Raw genomic sequence first — 18,248 nt, 5'->3', positions numbered from 1 at the left:
TTACCATGGTGGAACATTCTGTGAGAGCTCTGCCTGCAGCACACTAAATCATGACAAATCTCCTCCACTATTAATAATGTGAGGTATATTTTTAATAGGAAGGAGAAGTTTTACGACTCATCTCTCAGTGTGAAGCCACATATTTAATTTATAATTTGACACAATCTTTTTATGACATGAGGCAGTCTCTCACATATAGTCTGTAATGCAGTACATAATGTAGTTCTCCATACTTGTTTGGAGAGATCTGACTTTATAGTAACTAAAAAGAATGTGTGAACCTACAGTTTTAAACATATCAATGTTTAGGGTTTTTAATTTTTTTTAAAATAAGGCTTATCCCGATAATACTACCTATTATGCGTTAAGGGCATTGAAAAAAAAAGGTATAAAAATCTTTTAAAAAGCTGGGCTATATGTTAAGTTTTAAGCATCTGTTTTTGTTTGGTTCTGAAACTGAAATACACATTTTATTTTGCCTTCTGTATAATCAGTACAAACAGAGAAGTTGGTAATAAGATACAGTATTAGCTTACATTTATTTTGGTATATTCCTTATTAGTTTAAAACACTATCTATTGATCTGTACTTGTGTTCTATACAACTACGCTATTCCTTGTTTTGCTCTTCGGAGACGCGGTGCTGCAGCGGCGCTGCGGTCAGCCCCGGTGCGAGAGGACTGCTCCGTGCCACTGGTCAGCTACACCTCCGGACCCACCACATCCGAAAGGAGCCCAGACTATTCTTCCTCAGCTAAAACACTGTTTACAATTCAAGACCTCTAGCGTGGAAGAGCAAAGCAGTTTATAAAGAGAGGTGGGAGAATTTCAAAGATTTCAGAAGGATACTCACCTAGCCAAAATTCAATAGCACTTTATGAATAAGGGACTCAGACTAACAAAGAAATACCTGTACATCCAACTTCATCCGTCTGAGCTTCAGGCCCCAGGATTTCCTTTGTTTCTTTTCCAGCTGAAACAGTACATTTCACAAAAAGAAGAATGAATATTTAAAAAAAAAAAAACAAAAAAAAGCCACACACACAACGACTTAATATATTTGTTATTTCTTCAGCAATTTTTTCCATTTCTGTATTGTTTAGAAGAACTGCATTGAAACACAATGTTCTTTCAAAAATATGGATTGCACATTATTTCAGCAGTGTGTAATCAGTTGAATCAGAAAGATATTCCATGGCTAAAGAAACGAGATCTTAAAAGGAAGCAATACTAAACACTAACCTTATTTGAAGAGAGGTAAAGACAGGGACAGTGTGTTTCTCCAGCAAGTACAGAGTCAGTTACTTCAATAACCCTACCTACAAATGCAGCTATCTGATACACTGGAATATTATTTCCAGAAACCAGTGTATCATAAAACAAATACGTTTACATTATTTTCTCCAATCAGCAGTTTTCGGAAATGATTGATAATTTGCTGGTAATGTCTGCAAACAGCTACCTAATGCGTTCTCTTTCTTGTAAATCATCTAGAAACCACTTATAGGCTGCGATTGCTTAAACAAACAAGGATTTTAAACACATGCTCCCCACTTCAGATCAACTGTGCATGACAAAAATGTTTCACCTATCAATTCCAATATTCAGTACGAGTTTGCAGATACCAGACGTCCGTAGAACTAACGCTGTGGAGCCTACCTGCCTCTGAAGCTCCACCAGGTCCTGCTGAGCTGCAGCGTTCAAGGAAGCAGCATGGAAGTTTTAACTCACTACAGGTTGTTGGTTCAAATCAATAAACGGCCCAAGTTGTTCCTAATTCACGTTCGTTGGGTAGCCTGGACTGGGAAGTTCCCATTGGAAAGGCCTCTGCTGCCATTTCTGTCAGTACCTGGCTTATGGCAGGAGTGCATAGGAAAGCCATGTTGCTTGTTTTGTTCCTTTATCAGTAGTATGCTATGCTAATATATGTGAAATTAAAGCATTATTTCATAGTTTTATTATGGAAACCTTAGATGCTTCAGAGCTACACTGCAGAAAAAGACTCTTACATGATACAGGAGGTTAGACCACACATGATCTGAAATGGCGATTGTTATACTTTTATTTACCTTACTTCACTCTACTTCAGTGCAGGGAAAAATCCTTTGGTTTGGCTAGTCAAAACCCCAGAACATTCCAGCTTTTTAATTACAGGAGAAGCCAATTTCTCCTTTATATGGAAGATGATAAATTCTAGGAGAACTTTAAGTTCTCAGATAATACCAGCTTCCTCAAAGGAAAAGATTCTGTCTACTTTGATAAAATCCGACAGACCCAAAATATCTGCAGATAGTCACAAACAAGAAATACGCTTAAAAGGAAACTGTAACTCTTAAATCTTACTTTAATTTTAATTGCTGTCTAAAAAAAACCCCAAAACAGTCCGTATTTTATTGGTCAATACTGGATTGTGAACGAATTATATTTTTGGCTCATGATACCACAGACTTGGTTCAGAATTTGTAAGATGGATGACTGCACGCAATGTATATTTAAATCCCAAATTTAACTTCTTAAAAACAATCATGATGCAAACCCACTATTTTTCTTTAAAATGGGTTTGTGATTTTTCTCCATTATGAAATAGGCTCTATGGAAGACGGGGAGTATCAGTAAGTTATTACTCACAGAAATTTAAATTATAATGTCTCTAGCAAATCCATTGGCTTCAGTACAAATAAAAGCTATGCTTCCCAAGTGCATGTCAAGGAATTTGTGGAATTATAGATTAATCTCAGTGAACTTAAAAACCCTCTCAATTCTAATAATCATAACTTCTGTTTGGTACTCTCTCTTCCCAATATCTAAAAGTGGGGTATAAGGGGGAGAGGAGGAGCCCTTTTCCACAGGGGGTGATATTCCTTAGTGCTGTAGGAATAATTAATAATTTGAAAAAGTAAGCTCCATCTTTATAGCTAAGTATGGTCCACATAGGAAGGCAACTTTGCAATTCTGCCCTCAGAAGCCCGATTACCACGCTGCAAATACAGCTGCTGGGAAGCAATGGAAAGGGATGTGATGATGGGGGAAAAGATCTTAAGACACTGTTCCACCAAGTAGAAGTCACAGCTCTGAATTCCAGAAGAAATTTGAGCTACCTGCTGAAGACCGCTTAAATACAGGTCTCCATGAATAATACCTAGGGCATGAATACCCATCCTGGCATTACATCTGGACATGCTCGATAATTGTAAAACATGTTCTTGGATTTCTGTCTCATCATTGCTTATGAGCAGCTGCTTAGAGATACGGTGGAACTTCCTAGAGTTAACTGCTAATGATTTTCAGATCACAGGCAACAGTGTGTACTAGCAGCAAAGATGCATGACACAATCACTGTGTCATAGGCTGACTGTAAAGATCTCTGCATGGGTAAGATAACTGATCAAACTTACACCACTAGCAAAACGGAAATTTTGGTTGTAGGTAGAAAGACAAACTTCACTGAAATTTCCACTGCAGTCTTACCTTCAGAGAAGGGAATAAATTCCAAAGCCCATCAAAAGTTTCTAATTTAAATTCATTAGAGCTAATTTTCTGATATGCATGTAGCAAGCACTATTTACAGCTCACAGTATTGCCTGGTTGTTTGCTTCTGTGAGTAAAAACTTGATCAAAAAGATGCCACACTTTTTTAGCCTTCCTCCCAAATGAAGTTAATACAAAATAGCGCAGCAACCTTCCTCAGCCACCCACCACACTGAAAGAAAGAACACAATCCATCTTACAGCACATAGGCTCTACCTAAAATTTTATGAGTTAAAGGAATTTTTGAGTTCCAGGAAGAGCTTAAACATAAAACATAATTTTCATTAATTTTTAAAGGTTATTTCAAGGTCTGGACAATTTTTTTAAATTTTCAATTTTTCAAAGATATCTTAGTTTCAGGTCTGAGATCTCTAGATTTGCTAAATACTTACAATACATAATAATGCTTTTTAAGTGTATTAATATAATAAGTCAATAAGTTTAACTTTTGCTTTTTTTTTTTAATTGTAGCGCAGGTTTTACTTTAAACTAAAGCAAAAAAAAAAATCATCTTACAGAATCATTGCACACATGAATGCTGGCACACTGCCAACAACTTGTGCAGGATACACGTGGTTCTCTTTTACAAACCTGTATGACTGTTTCAGTTAAACCTCTTGAGATACACACCTTATATTTAAAACACCTGTTCCGAAGGTCTTTTAGAAATTCAGTTAGAATGACTGGAAACGGAAGGAAACTAAACTGATAAAGAAATGTTACGTGTGTTGTTTCTATTCTTGGGCATTCGTGAACAGAATAAATATGTAAAAAACTCATTCTGTCAAGTTCAGCTAAACCCAGGAACTTTCAGTACTACTTTACTGATGAAACACAACTTACTAAAACTGCTGTAGTGTATGTTTTCTAAAAATAATCACCAGTCCGGAGGATGGTATTAGTGTTGCACAGACACCTACCCCAGTACCTTACCATGAGAGAGATCATGTATTCAATACCTCTCTCTTCAGATTTCTAATGTGCAACCAAGACTGATGATACGATTTTCAGCTCACACTTTTCCTTCTAGGAAAGCTATAAAAAAGTAAATAGTACTTTACCATAGCAAATCAAAGCTCCATAAAACCTAATGTAGCCTTCATTTTTCTCATGTAGTCATCACCAGAAGTTCAAACAATTTATTTAAAAAATCTTCCAGACTGCTACAAAAGAGGCTTCAGAATACATAATTTTTACAGAAGAAATTTATGGTAGTTTGAGCAAGCCTGTATTGTTTAATCTTTTGTCTGTCTAAACACTGATGAAAGCCTGTCTTCGTCAGCAATGACCAAGGCAGAGAAAACATTGCCTACATTGTGATTCCACAAAGTAGAATTTGGTTCAAATGTTTCATTTTAGCAAACAAATTTTAAAAGGTTAAAAATGGTGCATTTGAAATAAGGAGTCAAAAAACATGCCATCACATGTCTAGAGCTCTGAACAACCTCAGAAGGTTGTCCGAGGCAAGACGCTGTGTCATGACTACTTGTAGGTACATCTCCAGGAAACATTCAGTCCAAAGGGTCTTGACCCAGCACCTCTGTGAGCTAGTGCTCTTCTTCACTCCCTATTTCAGTTTTCCTACACCTATGCTTGAAGGGTTCAAGAAATAGTCTACACACAGCCCATTTTTATGTAACTGCAATTCCTGATAGATATAGCCTGCAGTAGAGCAAAGATCTTACAGGAGAACTAAGAAAATTACCTATCTAATAATTTAGCTCCAAAATACTCATTTCCCTGCACAGCATAGCTTGGCAATAGCAGCTATGTAAAAACAGGCTGAGTTGATGCTATTCTTTGAACTCTCAGCTGCTCCCTCTCAGCTGGATTGCAGTTAGGGACCATATGACTGCTTGCCGTTTATTTAGATGTGAGGTCATGCAATTTGTCTTAAACCACCAGTTTTAACAAGGTAGATGCTAAAGAATTGCGGCTGGAGTTCAGACACAAACAGGGATATGCGGGAAAATATTCTGTACCTTTCAGAGGATTAAGGCCAAATTCCGCAATAAATTCCACTAATTTATGCATTTATTCCAATTTGGCTCACATGTAAGCATGCTGTGTGATATTATGAAACTCAGTATCTGATTCCACAGTAAAAAAGGCCCATTTCCTGATTGCTTCAAATTTTCAGCTTCTAAAGCTGCTGCATAATATGTACAACATTTACCTCCTTCCAGTGTTTTCAAAATACAGATTCATTATGAGTAAGACAGCGAATTCTAAAACTAATAACCTAAAAATTATTTTTTCTGGCGATATTTTACCAGGAAAATGGCAGAAGCAGCTCACAGGGAGAAATTTACATCTGAATATTATTTTGTTTCATGTTTTTGGCTTACTGCTTACTCCCCAAGCTGAGCAAACCCTGAACCTTACCAGGAGCTATGGCAGAGTCCTGCCACGCAAAAAGACTTGTAAAAGCAAGACTTGTAAAAGCAAGTAACTAGTCTCTGATCACCCTCGAGAATGCTGCATCTACAGATTTGAAGCTCCTGTTTAACAATGCCAATGGAATGAATGCCTCAAATATTAAATAAATTGCAATAAATGCGTTAGAAAACCTCTTTTTTGATTGTGAATATTACATGTTATTTCAGTAACAAAGTGACCAATAAAAGTTCTATCGAATCTTCGTTTTAGAAACCTTTCTCTACACAGCATCATCAGTGAAAAAGAACATACCTTCATCTTCCCAGCAACTGTTTGTACTCCCTTCTCTTTCACTGTTTTCTGGTAATACTGTATGGTCTGTTGGCAAGTCATCTTCTGGCACACTAGCATCACAGTCTGCTGCATCAGTTACACTTTCTTCTTCCACTATATGCAATTTATCTTCATCATCTGAATCTGAGTTTGCTTCTACCACGTTATTATAATTGGTGACTGCGGACAGACAAAAAGCAGAATACTGATCAATATACTCTTAATTTACAGCATGGAGGTCCAAAGCTTTCAGTACTGTGGCCAGATGCTATATCTGGGGCATCTCTATGGAGTCACATTACTATTTCTTCTTTCCACATGGGGATGGCAGTGGCCTGTGAGCAACTTGGACGTAACGGCAGCACACAAGGAGACATTTGGCAGCTGCTGAGCTTCCACCACTGCTAGGAACCACGATACCTCTCACTTCTGCGCAGCCAGCGTGCACAAGAAAAGGCAGCAGGCAACTCCAGAGTTGTCTTCTGGGCCACACTGAAACATCAGGCTTCCAACTGGATCACTCCAATCTGGATTCCAGCATTACTGTATGTTTCCTTTAAGAATATTATGGCCTGGTCAATAGACTGTGAAACACTTAATATTGATAAACAACATTTTGTCCCAGACAGACGTGTATAATGAGGATAGGCTGTATGTATATAGCAATCAGTGGGGTACAGAAGGAATAAAACTGTAGGGAAACGACTGCCTCCGAAGACCAAGCGACCCCAGGCTGAGCGAACTCCAGAGAGGGTAGCTCAGTCGCTCTCGTCTGCTCCCACGGAGCAAGCCCCTGTCTGCACGCACGCTAGCTGTGCTCACCCAGTCCATCTGCTCGCTGGCTCCTCCTGTAACTGATGCCACCCCCATGCTCTGGGTATGTGAATCGAAGAGCAATAAATGGGAACAATAAGGAGATTTGATTCGGAAGGGCTAAAGTGCTCCTGATCCAAGCTAAAATGCTCTTGTAGTTACACCCAAAGATCACACTAAAGACTCAGCGGGATGAATGTGAAAGGAAAAATCTCAGAAGTGACTTAGAAAGGAAATCTCACATAACATTTTCCCCAGCTACCATTAAAAGGTAATAACTCTACTTTTTCAGCCTGGAGAAGATATTGTGAGAGTCTTGTGGACAAAGGATTACATGACGATATATATGTTTCTGTCATATGGGAGCAGATTATTATTAAAATAGTCTTCATTGTAAGCACAAAAGATCAGTTATGGCCATTTCAATTTAAACTGTAAGGATTATGTATTAAGAAAAAAATTACTTTCACAATCTGTTGAATTGTCTTGTTACTCACACTGAAGTTAAACTATTAAACATTTATATCTATATGTGTATTACTTCTTCACTGCCAAGTGTGAACTTCTTACTGAAATACTTCAAAATATAGTTTAAGAAAGAGAATAAATTTATCAATGAATAAACTAACAAGACTTGTCTTGGCTGCAGTACTCCTTCAGTGGTTATCAGATTCATACCTGGGAGGCACATAATCATGCTACTTTATGATACCTGCATCCTGTCACTGTAAGCACACAAGACGCCAGATTGATTCTTTCATGTGGAATCTTGCCTATTATGGCAGATAAATAGACTCCTGCTCTTCTGAAGTTAACTTTTTTTTTTAAAGTAGATCTTCTAGTCATTTAAAAATGCATTTAAGCAGGGAAAGTGAGTAACATTTTGAACTGACAGGCTACTATCTCATTTCCTTCAATTCAGGAGAAAAAATCTAAAACATGCATAAGCATGACAAAAGAGTCTTCTGAATTTAAAACAATCATTCCATGTTTCCATATTTTATACACATAGTGTTATTTGAAAAAATGTAGTAACGCTCCACTATTCATGGTATTGACCTCTTCTAAGACAACAAATTTAGGCAAATTGCTAAATATTAGTATCTGGTCCATTTCAATCGATAAATTGATATTCACTTTATATTCTGTACATGATTTTGCAAAATAAAATAGGTACTGTAAGAGATGCTGTAACGTTGTGTGAAAGAGAAGACATATATGTATTCCCTCACCAAAGCAGAAGAACATTTATGAATTTATTTGCCTGAGAAATGGTAAATGCATCTTTTAAAAAAGTGTAAGAACAGACATAAACCAGGAGGAAGTGGAGAAATTATTTTACCCTGTTGTCTTAATTGGGTTTTACTGTGATGCTTAGATATAGAGGATCATTAATATAAAACACAAACGTATTTACTTTTGCCAGATGCAAAGATCAATAAGAGCAGGGATCAAAATTTATAGGCATAAGTTCAGATTTCAGTAATGTAGATAATGAATACTTGATTTTTTAAAAATAAATTTTCTGTTTAGTTTGGGAAATTAAGTGGAATCCCTCATATTAGATTTAGAGTGTTTTTTATGGAAAACAAAAATATAATCAGAAAGTTTGTCCTGAAGAATTACACTTACGGAGAAAAAACATCTCTTTTTTTCCTCATCATATATTTTTTGATTTTAAATATTACCTATTCATTATGGCTCTATTTACCTTGAAACATTTTCATACATTCTCACTACACTCACTCATGTGCTAACTCCGCAAAACTTAAAAACTCCTCCTTCTCCATAAAAAGCGAGGAACAAATGGTTTTTGGGATTTCAGTTCCTTCCACCAAAGATCAGTTGTCAACAAGGCAAGACAATAAAATTAGCAAGACATCTGGCTCTAACATTCCTGTTTTCCTTTTACGAAGAGCTCTGGGGGAAATAAACTGCCAAACCTGCATCTAAAAGGGCTCGGCACATTTGGGATTGCCAGGCAACCCACACACCAAACGCAGCAGAAAGTCGAGCACTTAAAATGACGGAAATGTCCCTATATCTATACACAACTCTAACTAAATGATTACATGCTGTTTTCCCTCTACTGGATCCTTGCCTCATCTAGTGCAGTGATGGCAACTACGCAGGGAACGCTCAGTTTTATGGAGTGAACTGCGTAGTTGTAGGATTTTGCCTCATTTTTTCAGACTGCAAAGTGATTGCTCATTCTTTTTATCCCCATCAGCCAGCAGTGTTCCCAAAGCCTCACTTATAGGATGTTAGCCAAAATGGGATTCCTCATGATAATTTATATATCATATATTTTATAAGGTATTATATGTTATATATATTTATATACAATATATTATAACTATATATTATATAATTATATGATTATATATTATATATAATTTCCCTACGTGGCATTCAGCAGGAATGCTTCAAAACATACAATTAACTGAACTGTAGTGGGGAGTAAAAATCTCCATTTTACAGAGAAGAAATTGGCTACTTAAAAACCAGAGGATTCTCTCAGCAATCCTGGCGCTGCCACGTCAGTGTAAGGCATTTCAGGCCTTACTTTTCAGAGGACTTTGCATTTTTACAGCATTTTATAGATTCAAAGCACACTTGTGTTCATTCCAAATGCAGCTGTGCTCAGAGCCCAGGTACCTCAGCCTGCGTGCCACAGCAACTAGAAACACAGAGATCACCTCCAAAATAACTGACCTTCCAGAATCGCAAAAACCTCCTTGAAAGAGAGAAAATAAAATCCAGTCTTTCAGTGGAGCTTTGAAATGCCTTAGAGAGCGCGCTTCTGATTTCTACAGCCCTCTACTTAAATTACTATGCTTTCCAGCAATTAAGGTAATGGTTCTGGAGGCAACAGCTTCCTTTAATAAACACCCCTGATTCATTCTCTGGGCACCATTCCTCCTGTGAAAAAATTACGTGATCACATAATTAAAGATCTTATCGTTAGGCATACATGCAAGGAACAAATTGAAATAGTTTGAACAATCTTCATTCTGATATTTTCGAACTTTTTTTGAATACTTGACTTTCAAAGTCAAGTGTTTGATTTCAAAGAATGTATTAATATTCTTTAATAGAAACGATGATTAAAAAACAATCAAACCCTGTAATTTACTGTATTTTTAGCTAATTAAAATTAAAATTCCATTACATGGTACCATACTGATGCCTGCATGGCTGCAAAGCTTAGCTTTAGCAATGCAGATCTGCTCCTGGTGCCCTACGAACTAAGGGGCGGTAGTAGCAGGCTGCTGTCTTCATTTGCTTCAGACATGTTTTGGCTACGTGTTTCACCGTTCTTTGAAGACATTAAAGAAATCCTGGAATTACGGCACCCAGCATCCAACTCCAGGGGTAACCGTCCTCCCCCTCTCCCTTCTCCAGTTCAATCCTAGAGCCAAATTTAGACCTTCCCTATCTGCACATCATTTTGGGTGTTTTCTCCTCTTGTCCTTGGTGTTTCCTCAGAATAGCCACCACTGAAAGAAGAGGACAACAAGCTCACGAGCCTCACTTGATGCCTGGCACCACAGTAACTGCTGAAGTTGGGAGGAATAAATTTACTTAAACCTTTTTGGATAGAGATTGAAATATCCTCAATATAAAAGCAATATGTAGAGACTACTGCTTACAACCTCTGAAAGAAATTCAATTGAATATATATAAAGGATGATTGCAAGGGGCTTCTAATTTGGCCAAATATTCCATGCAGAAAATAATAAACACATATAAAACCTTGCTTAGAAGAACAGTTACAGCTTTCCAATGAAGTAACTACAAATATTTCAAACTTCACTAATATTTACTTCTAGTTAATGTCATTTAAAAGAGGCGACTACCTAAACAAAATAATTCAGCCTGGATCACAGAAAACTGGCACAAACAGCAATCAATGTCTCCACGATGCGACACTGCTCTGTGAAAAGCAAGGACGGATAGAGAGGTTACGTCACCCTTGGCCACCACCGCTCCAGGGACGGCCACCAGCAGCAGGGGAGAAGCAGCAGACCACTGAAAGGAATCTTATCTTCAACTGTAAAAGCTAAGTCTGACTCAGAGCATGAACCATGGCTGTAAGCCTCTGAAAACAGGTCACCAGACAAGCACATACGACGTGTAACAGACATACGGGCCTATTCTGTCCGCCGTATAGTATGTAACCTTAGCATAAAAATGTACATTATTATATTAAACAGTTTCATTATTAATTTCAGCTTTACTTTCACAGATGAATAGAGAAGGCCTCATTTTCAACATATGTATTACAAATGACACTGAAGACTAAATAGATTCAATAAAAATAATTTTTTATATCATTACTATATATCTTCTGAAATAAAGATGAAATATTCATTAAAAAACAATACATGAAAAATACATCTTATGAACCATAATTACTTCTTTTCCTGTTGATCACTTTCTTGCTACAGTATCCTGATTCTTAAAGAATAAACGAGTATCTGTAGTTGAACCTTTCATTGCTCTAAGAGTAAATGACTGCAAAACGAATTGCAGAAAATGAGCTTTGCTTTCTGGATTTTTACTGTCCTAAATGCAGAGATGATGTATGATGTTGCACAATTCTAATTAAAAAAGAAATCTGTTCAAATGGAATTAGCAATTAAAGAGTTAAAACAGAGAAATATATTATTTGGCTGGTTGAATACAGCTAGGAAACCACAATATATATGTCTAGTCAAATTCAAACATGGTATTTAAAAGCAAAAGAATCTTTAGTTCCCTGATTTAAACTAATGTACCCAGAAAACTTAAGGCGAACACCAATATTGTCGTGAGGAAAGACTACAGGAGTCGCTGTTTCCATAGCATATACTATAATAGGAGAATCCCCAAAAAGGCGAATGACCTGTGTGGCAATAGAAGGAAACCTTCTCAAAAAGCTGGCAGCAGGTACCCGCTCACTGCTCCCCCATCCAGAACTGCCCTCAGAATCATTAGATGACATGAAAGATGACATTCCCAACACGAAGAATGACCCAATCAAGTTTGTATCACTCAAATTCTGATGGGAATTTACTCATCTCAACAAGAAAAAAAGTATGTGGTGGAATATGTATCGGAATAATTTGAGATCAGGTGGCAACAGCACAGAACTGCACTAAAAAGAGGACAGGCTTCAACAGAACTAATCCATAATCTCTAATATGTATTACCAGGACCTGGAAGCGTACAGAGGGAAGGACGCTTTGAACCTGATCTGTTACAATCTTTTCTTCTATACTTGCCAGTGGTTACTGTCTTTTTATGTAGAGTCTGGTCCAACATTCTGACTACCTGTCTCTTTTATAACTCTCCATACTTAATCCAAAATCCTACCTACTTCCATTGAAAAAATAAACTTTTAGGAATTTGTGAGTTAACACAAACACCCTTGAATTTTTTAAGATAGTGGACACATGTAACCAACACATTTGAGTTGAGTGGGCTCAGTATCTCAACACTGAAAAGGCTGGAGATCTGGAACAGGTGTGAGGGATTCTGATCTCTTAGAAATCCTACTTCTAAAAGCTCTTCCAAGTTATAATAAAATTTGAAAGCTTATTCATGACTACTGTTAGAAAAGAAACCTTTGATTCTACAAACTGGAACAACTCCTGTGCTCTGTGAAGTGCATTCTTGGTTCTTGACAGCCTACTATCACCTCTTGGAAACCATCTACCCTCTGTCAGCTCAACTGAAAATCTGCACCTATGTATTATTTTCTCTAGTCTTAAAAATATTTTAAGCAAAATACATTGCAAAGGCAGAAACCTGATAATTTAGGATTCAGTATTCTATATTTAGATTTTACGGTATACTATTAATTTTATTACTACTCCTGAATGAAATGCCATACTTCCGCCTCTCCACTGATAAGCTGCCCAGTATCCTTAGTAAAGTTAGACCTTTATATTCTTTTTATATTTTTCCTCTCAGTTTAATACATACACTTGAAATTAATAAGTACCTTCCATGCAATAATATATGTTACCATCTGAAGTAGAAACACAGGGAAGAGTTTAAGAAAAGGGAAGGCATATGTTGATGTTTCTCCCAAAATTCTCCCTCTGTTTCCAGTAGTTTTTTGGCTCCTGGAATTCCTAAGTGAGACGTGTTGTCTTCATATCCAATAGCCTTATTTTCTGTGAATTTGTCTGGTTACTTTTTGAATTCATGAAAATTTTGGCATCCACATTATTCTGAGGCAAGCAGTTTCACAGTTCTGTGTTGCAGGAAGAATAAGTTTCTTCTGTTGATTTTGAACCTGCTCTGCACTAGATTCAGTGGGTGTCCCCTACATCCTCCCCACTTGTGTCCTCTATGCTGTTCATGATTTTATATGCTTCATTGCACAGCCCTCCCTTCCAACATGAAGAGTCCTTGTCCACTTGTAACTCATAGAGAAGTTGTTCCACTGATCATTTTTGCTGCACCTCTCTGGACCGTCTTCTGTTCTGCTGCATCACTGTGTTTACAGGGGGGAGAGATGACAACCTGGAACTGCACCCAGTTCAGGATGCTCATGCATCAGGGATTAGAATAGCAGCATAACAATGTGCTGTTTTCATCTCTATCCCTTTCCTAATGATGCAAGTCATATTCTAGGACTTTTCTTGACTGCTACAAGTAATTAAACTGACACTACTACAGGTTTATTTTCTGTAACCCCAGAACTGCTGTTCCTGAATGGTAACAATCAGCTTGGAAGCCATCACGGGACCCTGCTCCTCCCTCCACATACATTGCTTCACTTTTATCTACCTAGAATTTTATCTGCCTTACAACTGCCTGGCTATTTGGAAACAGAGTCATAATTTCCCAAACAAGTACATTATTTCCCTTAGTGAAAATATTTGCTGCTTCCCAATGGTGTCATAGCCCCCATCAGGCAGCAGGGTGACTTCCCGTAGTATCAGGACAGCCCGCAGAGCTACAGAGGGGAGTGGAAGTAGCAGAACACATTACAAGGCAGCTTGTTGAGCTCAGTAAAAATACACTACAATGAGATCTCGTTATGTGGAAAGTGTAAGGAAACTATATTATACTCTGAATTAAATCTTTCAAGAAAAAAAAAAAATAACCCTGCCAGAGATTAGTTTCTGAAATAATCCATTTTAAATTTAATTTAAAAACATATTTGTAATTTTCAGAAAAGTAATTCTGCTTTTAAGAACAGTATATGTGCTATAACTGTGGAGAACAGAACTATATTTTATATATAAAAGGTTGACTCACTGTTTATTTAGACATATACACATGTGAGCATGCTCACACAGGAAAAGGGGAACTGGTTTCAGTCCTTCCTCTGCCTGAAGGGATCAAACTTACATGTCCCACATGTGTTTCTATAAATATATGAGTAGTTGTAAAAATGTAAGTCTAAATATTTACATGTACCGAGCACATTTCTGATAATTTTGCTTAACTAATAAAAATCTCTTTCAAAATGTTTTTACACCTCTTAACTGAATATTAATGTCTAGTCAAATGCAGCTTGACACACATTTTGATTGAATATTCCTACACAATAAAACCATAAAATTCAAGAATCTTAATATGCAGTAAGGTATATAAATCATCTCAATACACATGTACTGGATTATTTGGTCTTCTGGTCAACTCAAAGAAACTTTGAGTTTAAAATAAATGCTTTGCAAGCCGACTGCATACTAAAACATGCTCTAAACGCTGTACCAAAAGTGAGACTGCATGTTTGGCTTGGCTTACACAACACACATTAAAATCAATGGTGTAAATACAAATTTTCTGCTTGTCAATTTTAAATCCTGGTTTTAAAATCAATCAGTATTTGACATTAAAAACAAACTGACCCTCAATGCTGAATTTTTCTACTGATATGGCAAAGTCTGGAGCAAAGCCTGATGATCTAAGTCAGGACCAGTTCCCCAGCGTTAGGGTAATGGCTACAGCTCTGGCATTAGACTCTGAAATGACATAAGTGATACTTAGAGCAAATCTGGCAAATATTCCAGCCTCAGCGATTAAATCTTTTGCTGCTTGCCTTTGTTCACCTGATCGTTAGTTTAATTTAGGGTTAACTTAGTCCCATATGCACAATTATATTGGAAGAGGACGGTTTGGTGGTGTATTATTTAGAAACCCAGAAGCAGAAGCAGCTCTGGGTTTCCCAGTGGGGCAGACACGGTGGAGTTTCTGCCACGAAGGTGAATAAAGGCAGACAGCAGAGAGCAGCTGGGGAAGCTGCTGCTTTGGCTGCTCCTGGCAGGCAGCTGCTTTAGCCAACTACCCGCTTTGCCTATGACTAAGATGAGTTGTGGGCAGAAGAACATACATATTTCCTCCATCCCTCCCAAACTATTCAAACTACATATCTAAGACATTAGATTTTACTTCTGTGTCATTTCTGGGATGTTGAGCCCAACACTAAGTCAGAAGAGGGATCCGAAAACAAGTCCCACTGATAGTAAAGGATTTGTAAGAGTCGCTGGTTCTGACGGCAAGGACAGCGAGCTTGTACCCACACTAGCAGGCAGGGTGGTAGAAGAGAAACAGAAATACATGGTGAAACTGCTGACACTGAGGACCTAATGTTCACACTCCGTGTTTCAGCGCGGTCTCTTAATAAAACTAGCTCTAGTCTGGTCTTCTGGAGTAAATTTTCCCTAGTGGCTGCAACACACTTAAGAGTGCTCCCAGAGCCTATCCTTCTCATTGCGTATAAAGAAAAGGCATGCTCCCAAGGCAAAGCACAGTGAGTGAGGACAATCAGGAGATTCACTTCAAAACCACAGTCCTGGTCTGAATTAAGACACTGAAGGATGTGCACCTGCAGCCAAACACCTGTGGAAGGGACACACACTTCTTGCCTGCAGAGTCTGAGGGATAAAACTTTCCATTGCTCATTCCATTATAAAAAATATTAAATGTGACTGGCACCAAAATCTCAGTATGTAGAGGGGAGGGACCTCTTGGGCCATCTACCGTGTTCCTCCCTCCTACAAGCAACCAGGTCATATACTCCCTTTCACAATGTACTTTTTGAAGGAATCAGTCAAATTCTTGGCAGACTCCTGGGTGCAGGACATACCAGCAATTGAAAGGTAAGCTATACGTGGTCCTTCCAGACAGCCAAGAGCTTGTGGTGACAGATGCCGGCCAGAACCAGTAACCACCGTCTGTCAGAGATGAAAGTAGATGAGGTTGTGTGACAAGTTCTATGGATTGAATCTCATACTCCTCAAAACCAGTCTGGATCTATACTGCTAACAAACATCCTGACAGAGAAGCTGCAATAGCAACACAGGAAAGCTTGAAAAGGACCTTTGGGAGACAGAAGAACGATGGCGCAGAAGACATGGATGCCAGTGAGTACCCAAATCACTCAGCACTGCAGTGCGGGGTTAAAGATGAGTGAATGGCAACGGAGCTCTAGGACTGGTAGCAAGTTGTCATATGCAGTACACATAGGTCAGTAAAAGAGAGACCATTGCCACCTCCTCCCTTTGGGTTGCTTCTTGAATGAAAACTTTTTCTTCCACTTCCTTGAAATATCTTAAGATCATAGGCATGGTTGTTCCCATCTGCAGTGCTGGTTGGCATCAACTCTGAACGTGACCAAGTATCATCTAGTAAGATGACCTGACCACAGCAACCATATGTGTTTAGGTAACTCCTGAGATTGCAATTGGGGACGCTGGTTTCACACTCATTAGAAAGGGTCACCAAAACTATGCAGGCAGGCCTCTCAACGAGAGGCCTTACTATAGAGGACCGTTGGGTCACCAGGTGGGAGCTCTTAAGGTAGCCCACATACCTTATAGTTTTAACTGTCCATCACCTGAACAATACAATCACAGCAGTTGTACACTGGGGTACTACATATGCCCTTCCTAAAAACACTAGACTCCAAATACACGCCACTTTGAATGGCTTTCCAGATGCTATAATGCTACATTAAAAATTTATAGAACTTATAAGGGCAGGAAACAACTTTAAAACCAACTCCAGTGCTCATATGAAAATTTATTTGCATGTAGAACTGACACAAGTCCAGAGATGAGAGGTAGAGAGTACACAGACAAGTATTTCAAGTATTTAGTCTTGGTCTACTAATAATTTTAAAATACAGGAAAATGTATGTTTATGTATTTATACATACATATACATACTTAAATATGTATTTTCAGGTTTGATAGCCTAAAATTATATTTGGAAATGTGTATCTATATACGTATACCTATATCAGCATATAAAAATAATCTGATTTTGAAATATTTCTCTTATTAGGGCTACTTCAGAAAAGTAACTTAAGAAATGTAATTTTCAGCATGCTGCTCTGAGACTTTTCATTACTCTGAAGCTCTTCTGTGCTAAAAATGGAAGCTTTATAGCTTTGTAAAATGAAGGCTTTCAGTCTTTCAGTGAGACAGAGGGACTTGCAATGGTATTTTCCCTATTGGATTTGCAAAGGATGGTCCTTTTTCTGATGAAAAAGCTAACTATTGTCCGAATATTCTCTCCTTCTAGTCTCTGGATTGATGTAAATTCTACATGCAAATATGAAAATTCTCAGTGGCAGCCTAATTTGAAAAATGATATTATTACAAGGTGCTTATAGGTTTGGAAATACTAAAAATTGTCCCATAAGAAAAAAATTAACATTTAGAAACAAGACAGCTGAAGGTATATGAGAAAATTAACTGTACCCTTTGCCTGTTATCACTATTGTACAAGCCAAGGTTGCAGAGCTTTCTACAAATGAGGACTTAACTCCGTCTGTGTAATTCCATGTCAACTGCTGCTGTCAGGAAGTTTTACAAAAACTTAAAGTAAGTTTAATACTTTAAGGAAGTATTTACAAAAACTTAGAGTAGTGTACAGAAGGAACCATATCCCCTCCCTCCATTTCCATTACTGGAAAAAAAATAATTTCAATAATTTCACTGCAGCTTTAAACATTCGGCAGGGGAGAAGCCATACCTTGATTCATTTTTGTGTCTCACAGTTCCCCCACTTTATATGCTGTCCCTCAGGTAGCCTCATAAAATGCAGAAAAGTGTTCACTCATTATAGGTGAAAAAACCTCTCCTATGCAACATGGAAGTTTTAACAAGTATTTATATTTGTAAGTGCATGTGGACAAAATAAATATCAAAGAGGAGGTAGGGATAGCCATGTAATGTATAGGCAGGA

The 18,248-nt window shown here is 37.8% G+C and overlaps 1 protein-coding gene across 3 annotated transcripts in view; it reads right to left on the bottom strand.

Moving 5' to 3' along the window:
- The window catches only part of ZEB1 (zinc finger E-box binding homeobox 1), a 138,798-nt gene that overhangs the window by 22,003 nt on the left and 98,547 nt on the right, over window positions 1-18,248 (bottom strand). For 2 of the 3 annotated variants that reach the window (XM_075144023.1, XM_075144025.1), the window contains exons 2-3: window positions 6,219-6,419; window positions 910-972 (exon numbers count right to left, since the gene is read on the bottom strand). In XM_075144023.1, the coding sequence (XP_075000124.1) occupies window positions 910-972; window positions 6,219-6,419 (264 nt within the window). The remainder of the gene's footprint in view (window positions 1-909; window positions 973-6,218; window positions 6,420-18,248) is intronic. The other variant, XM_075144024.1, reaches the window with a different exon arrangement.

Source organism: Calonectris borealis, chromosome 2, assembly GCF_964195595.1.
Source record: "Calonectris borealis chromosome 2, bCalBor7.hap1.2, whole genome shotgun sequence".
NCBI classification, from domain to species: Eukaryota; Metazoa; Chordata; class Aves; order Procellariiformes; family Procellariidae; genus Calonectris; species Calonectris borealis.
The sequence above is the reverse complement of the archived record's forward strand: the minus strand, read 5'-3'. Positions and strand labels throughout refer to the sequence as shown.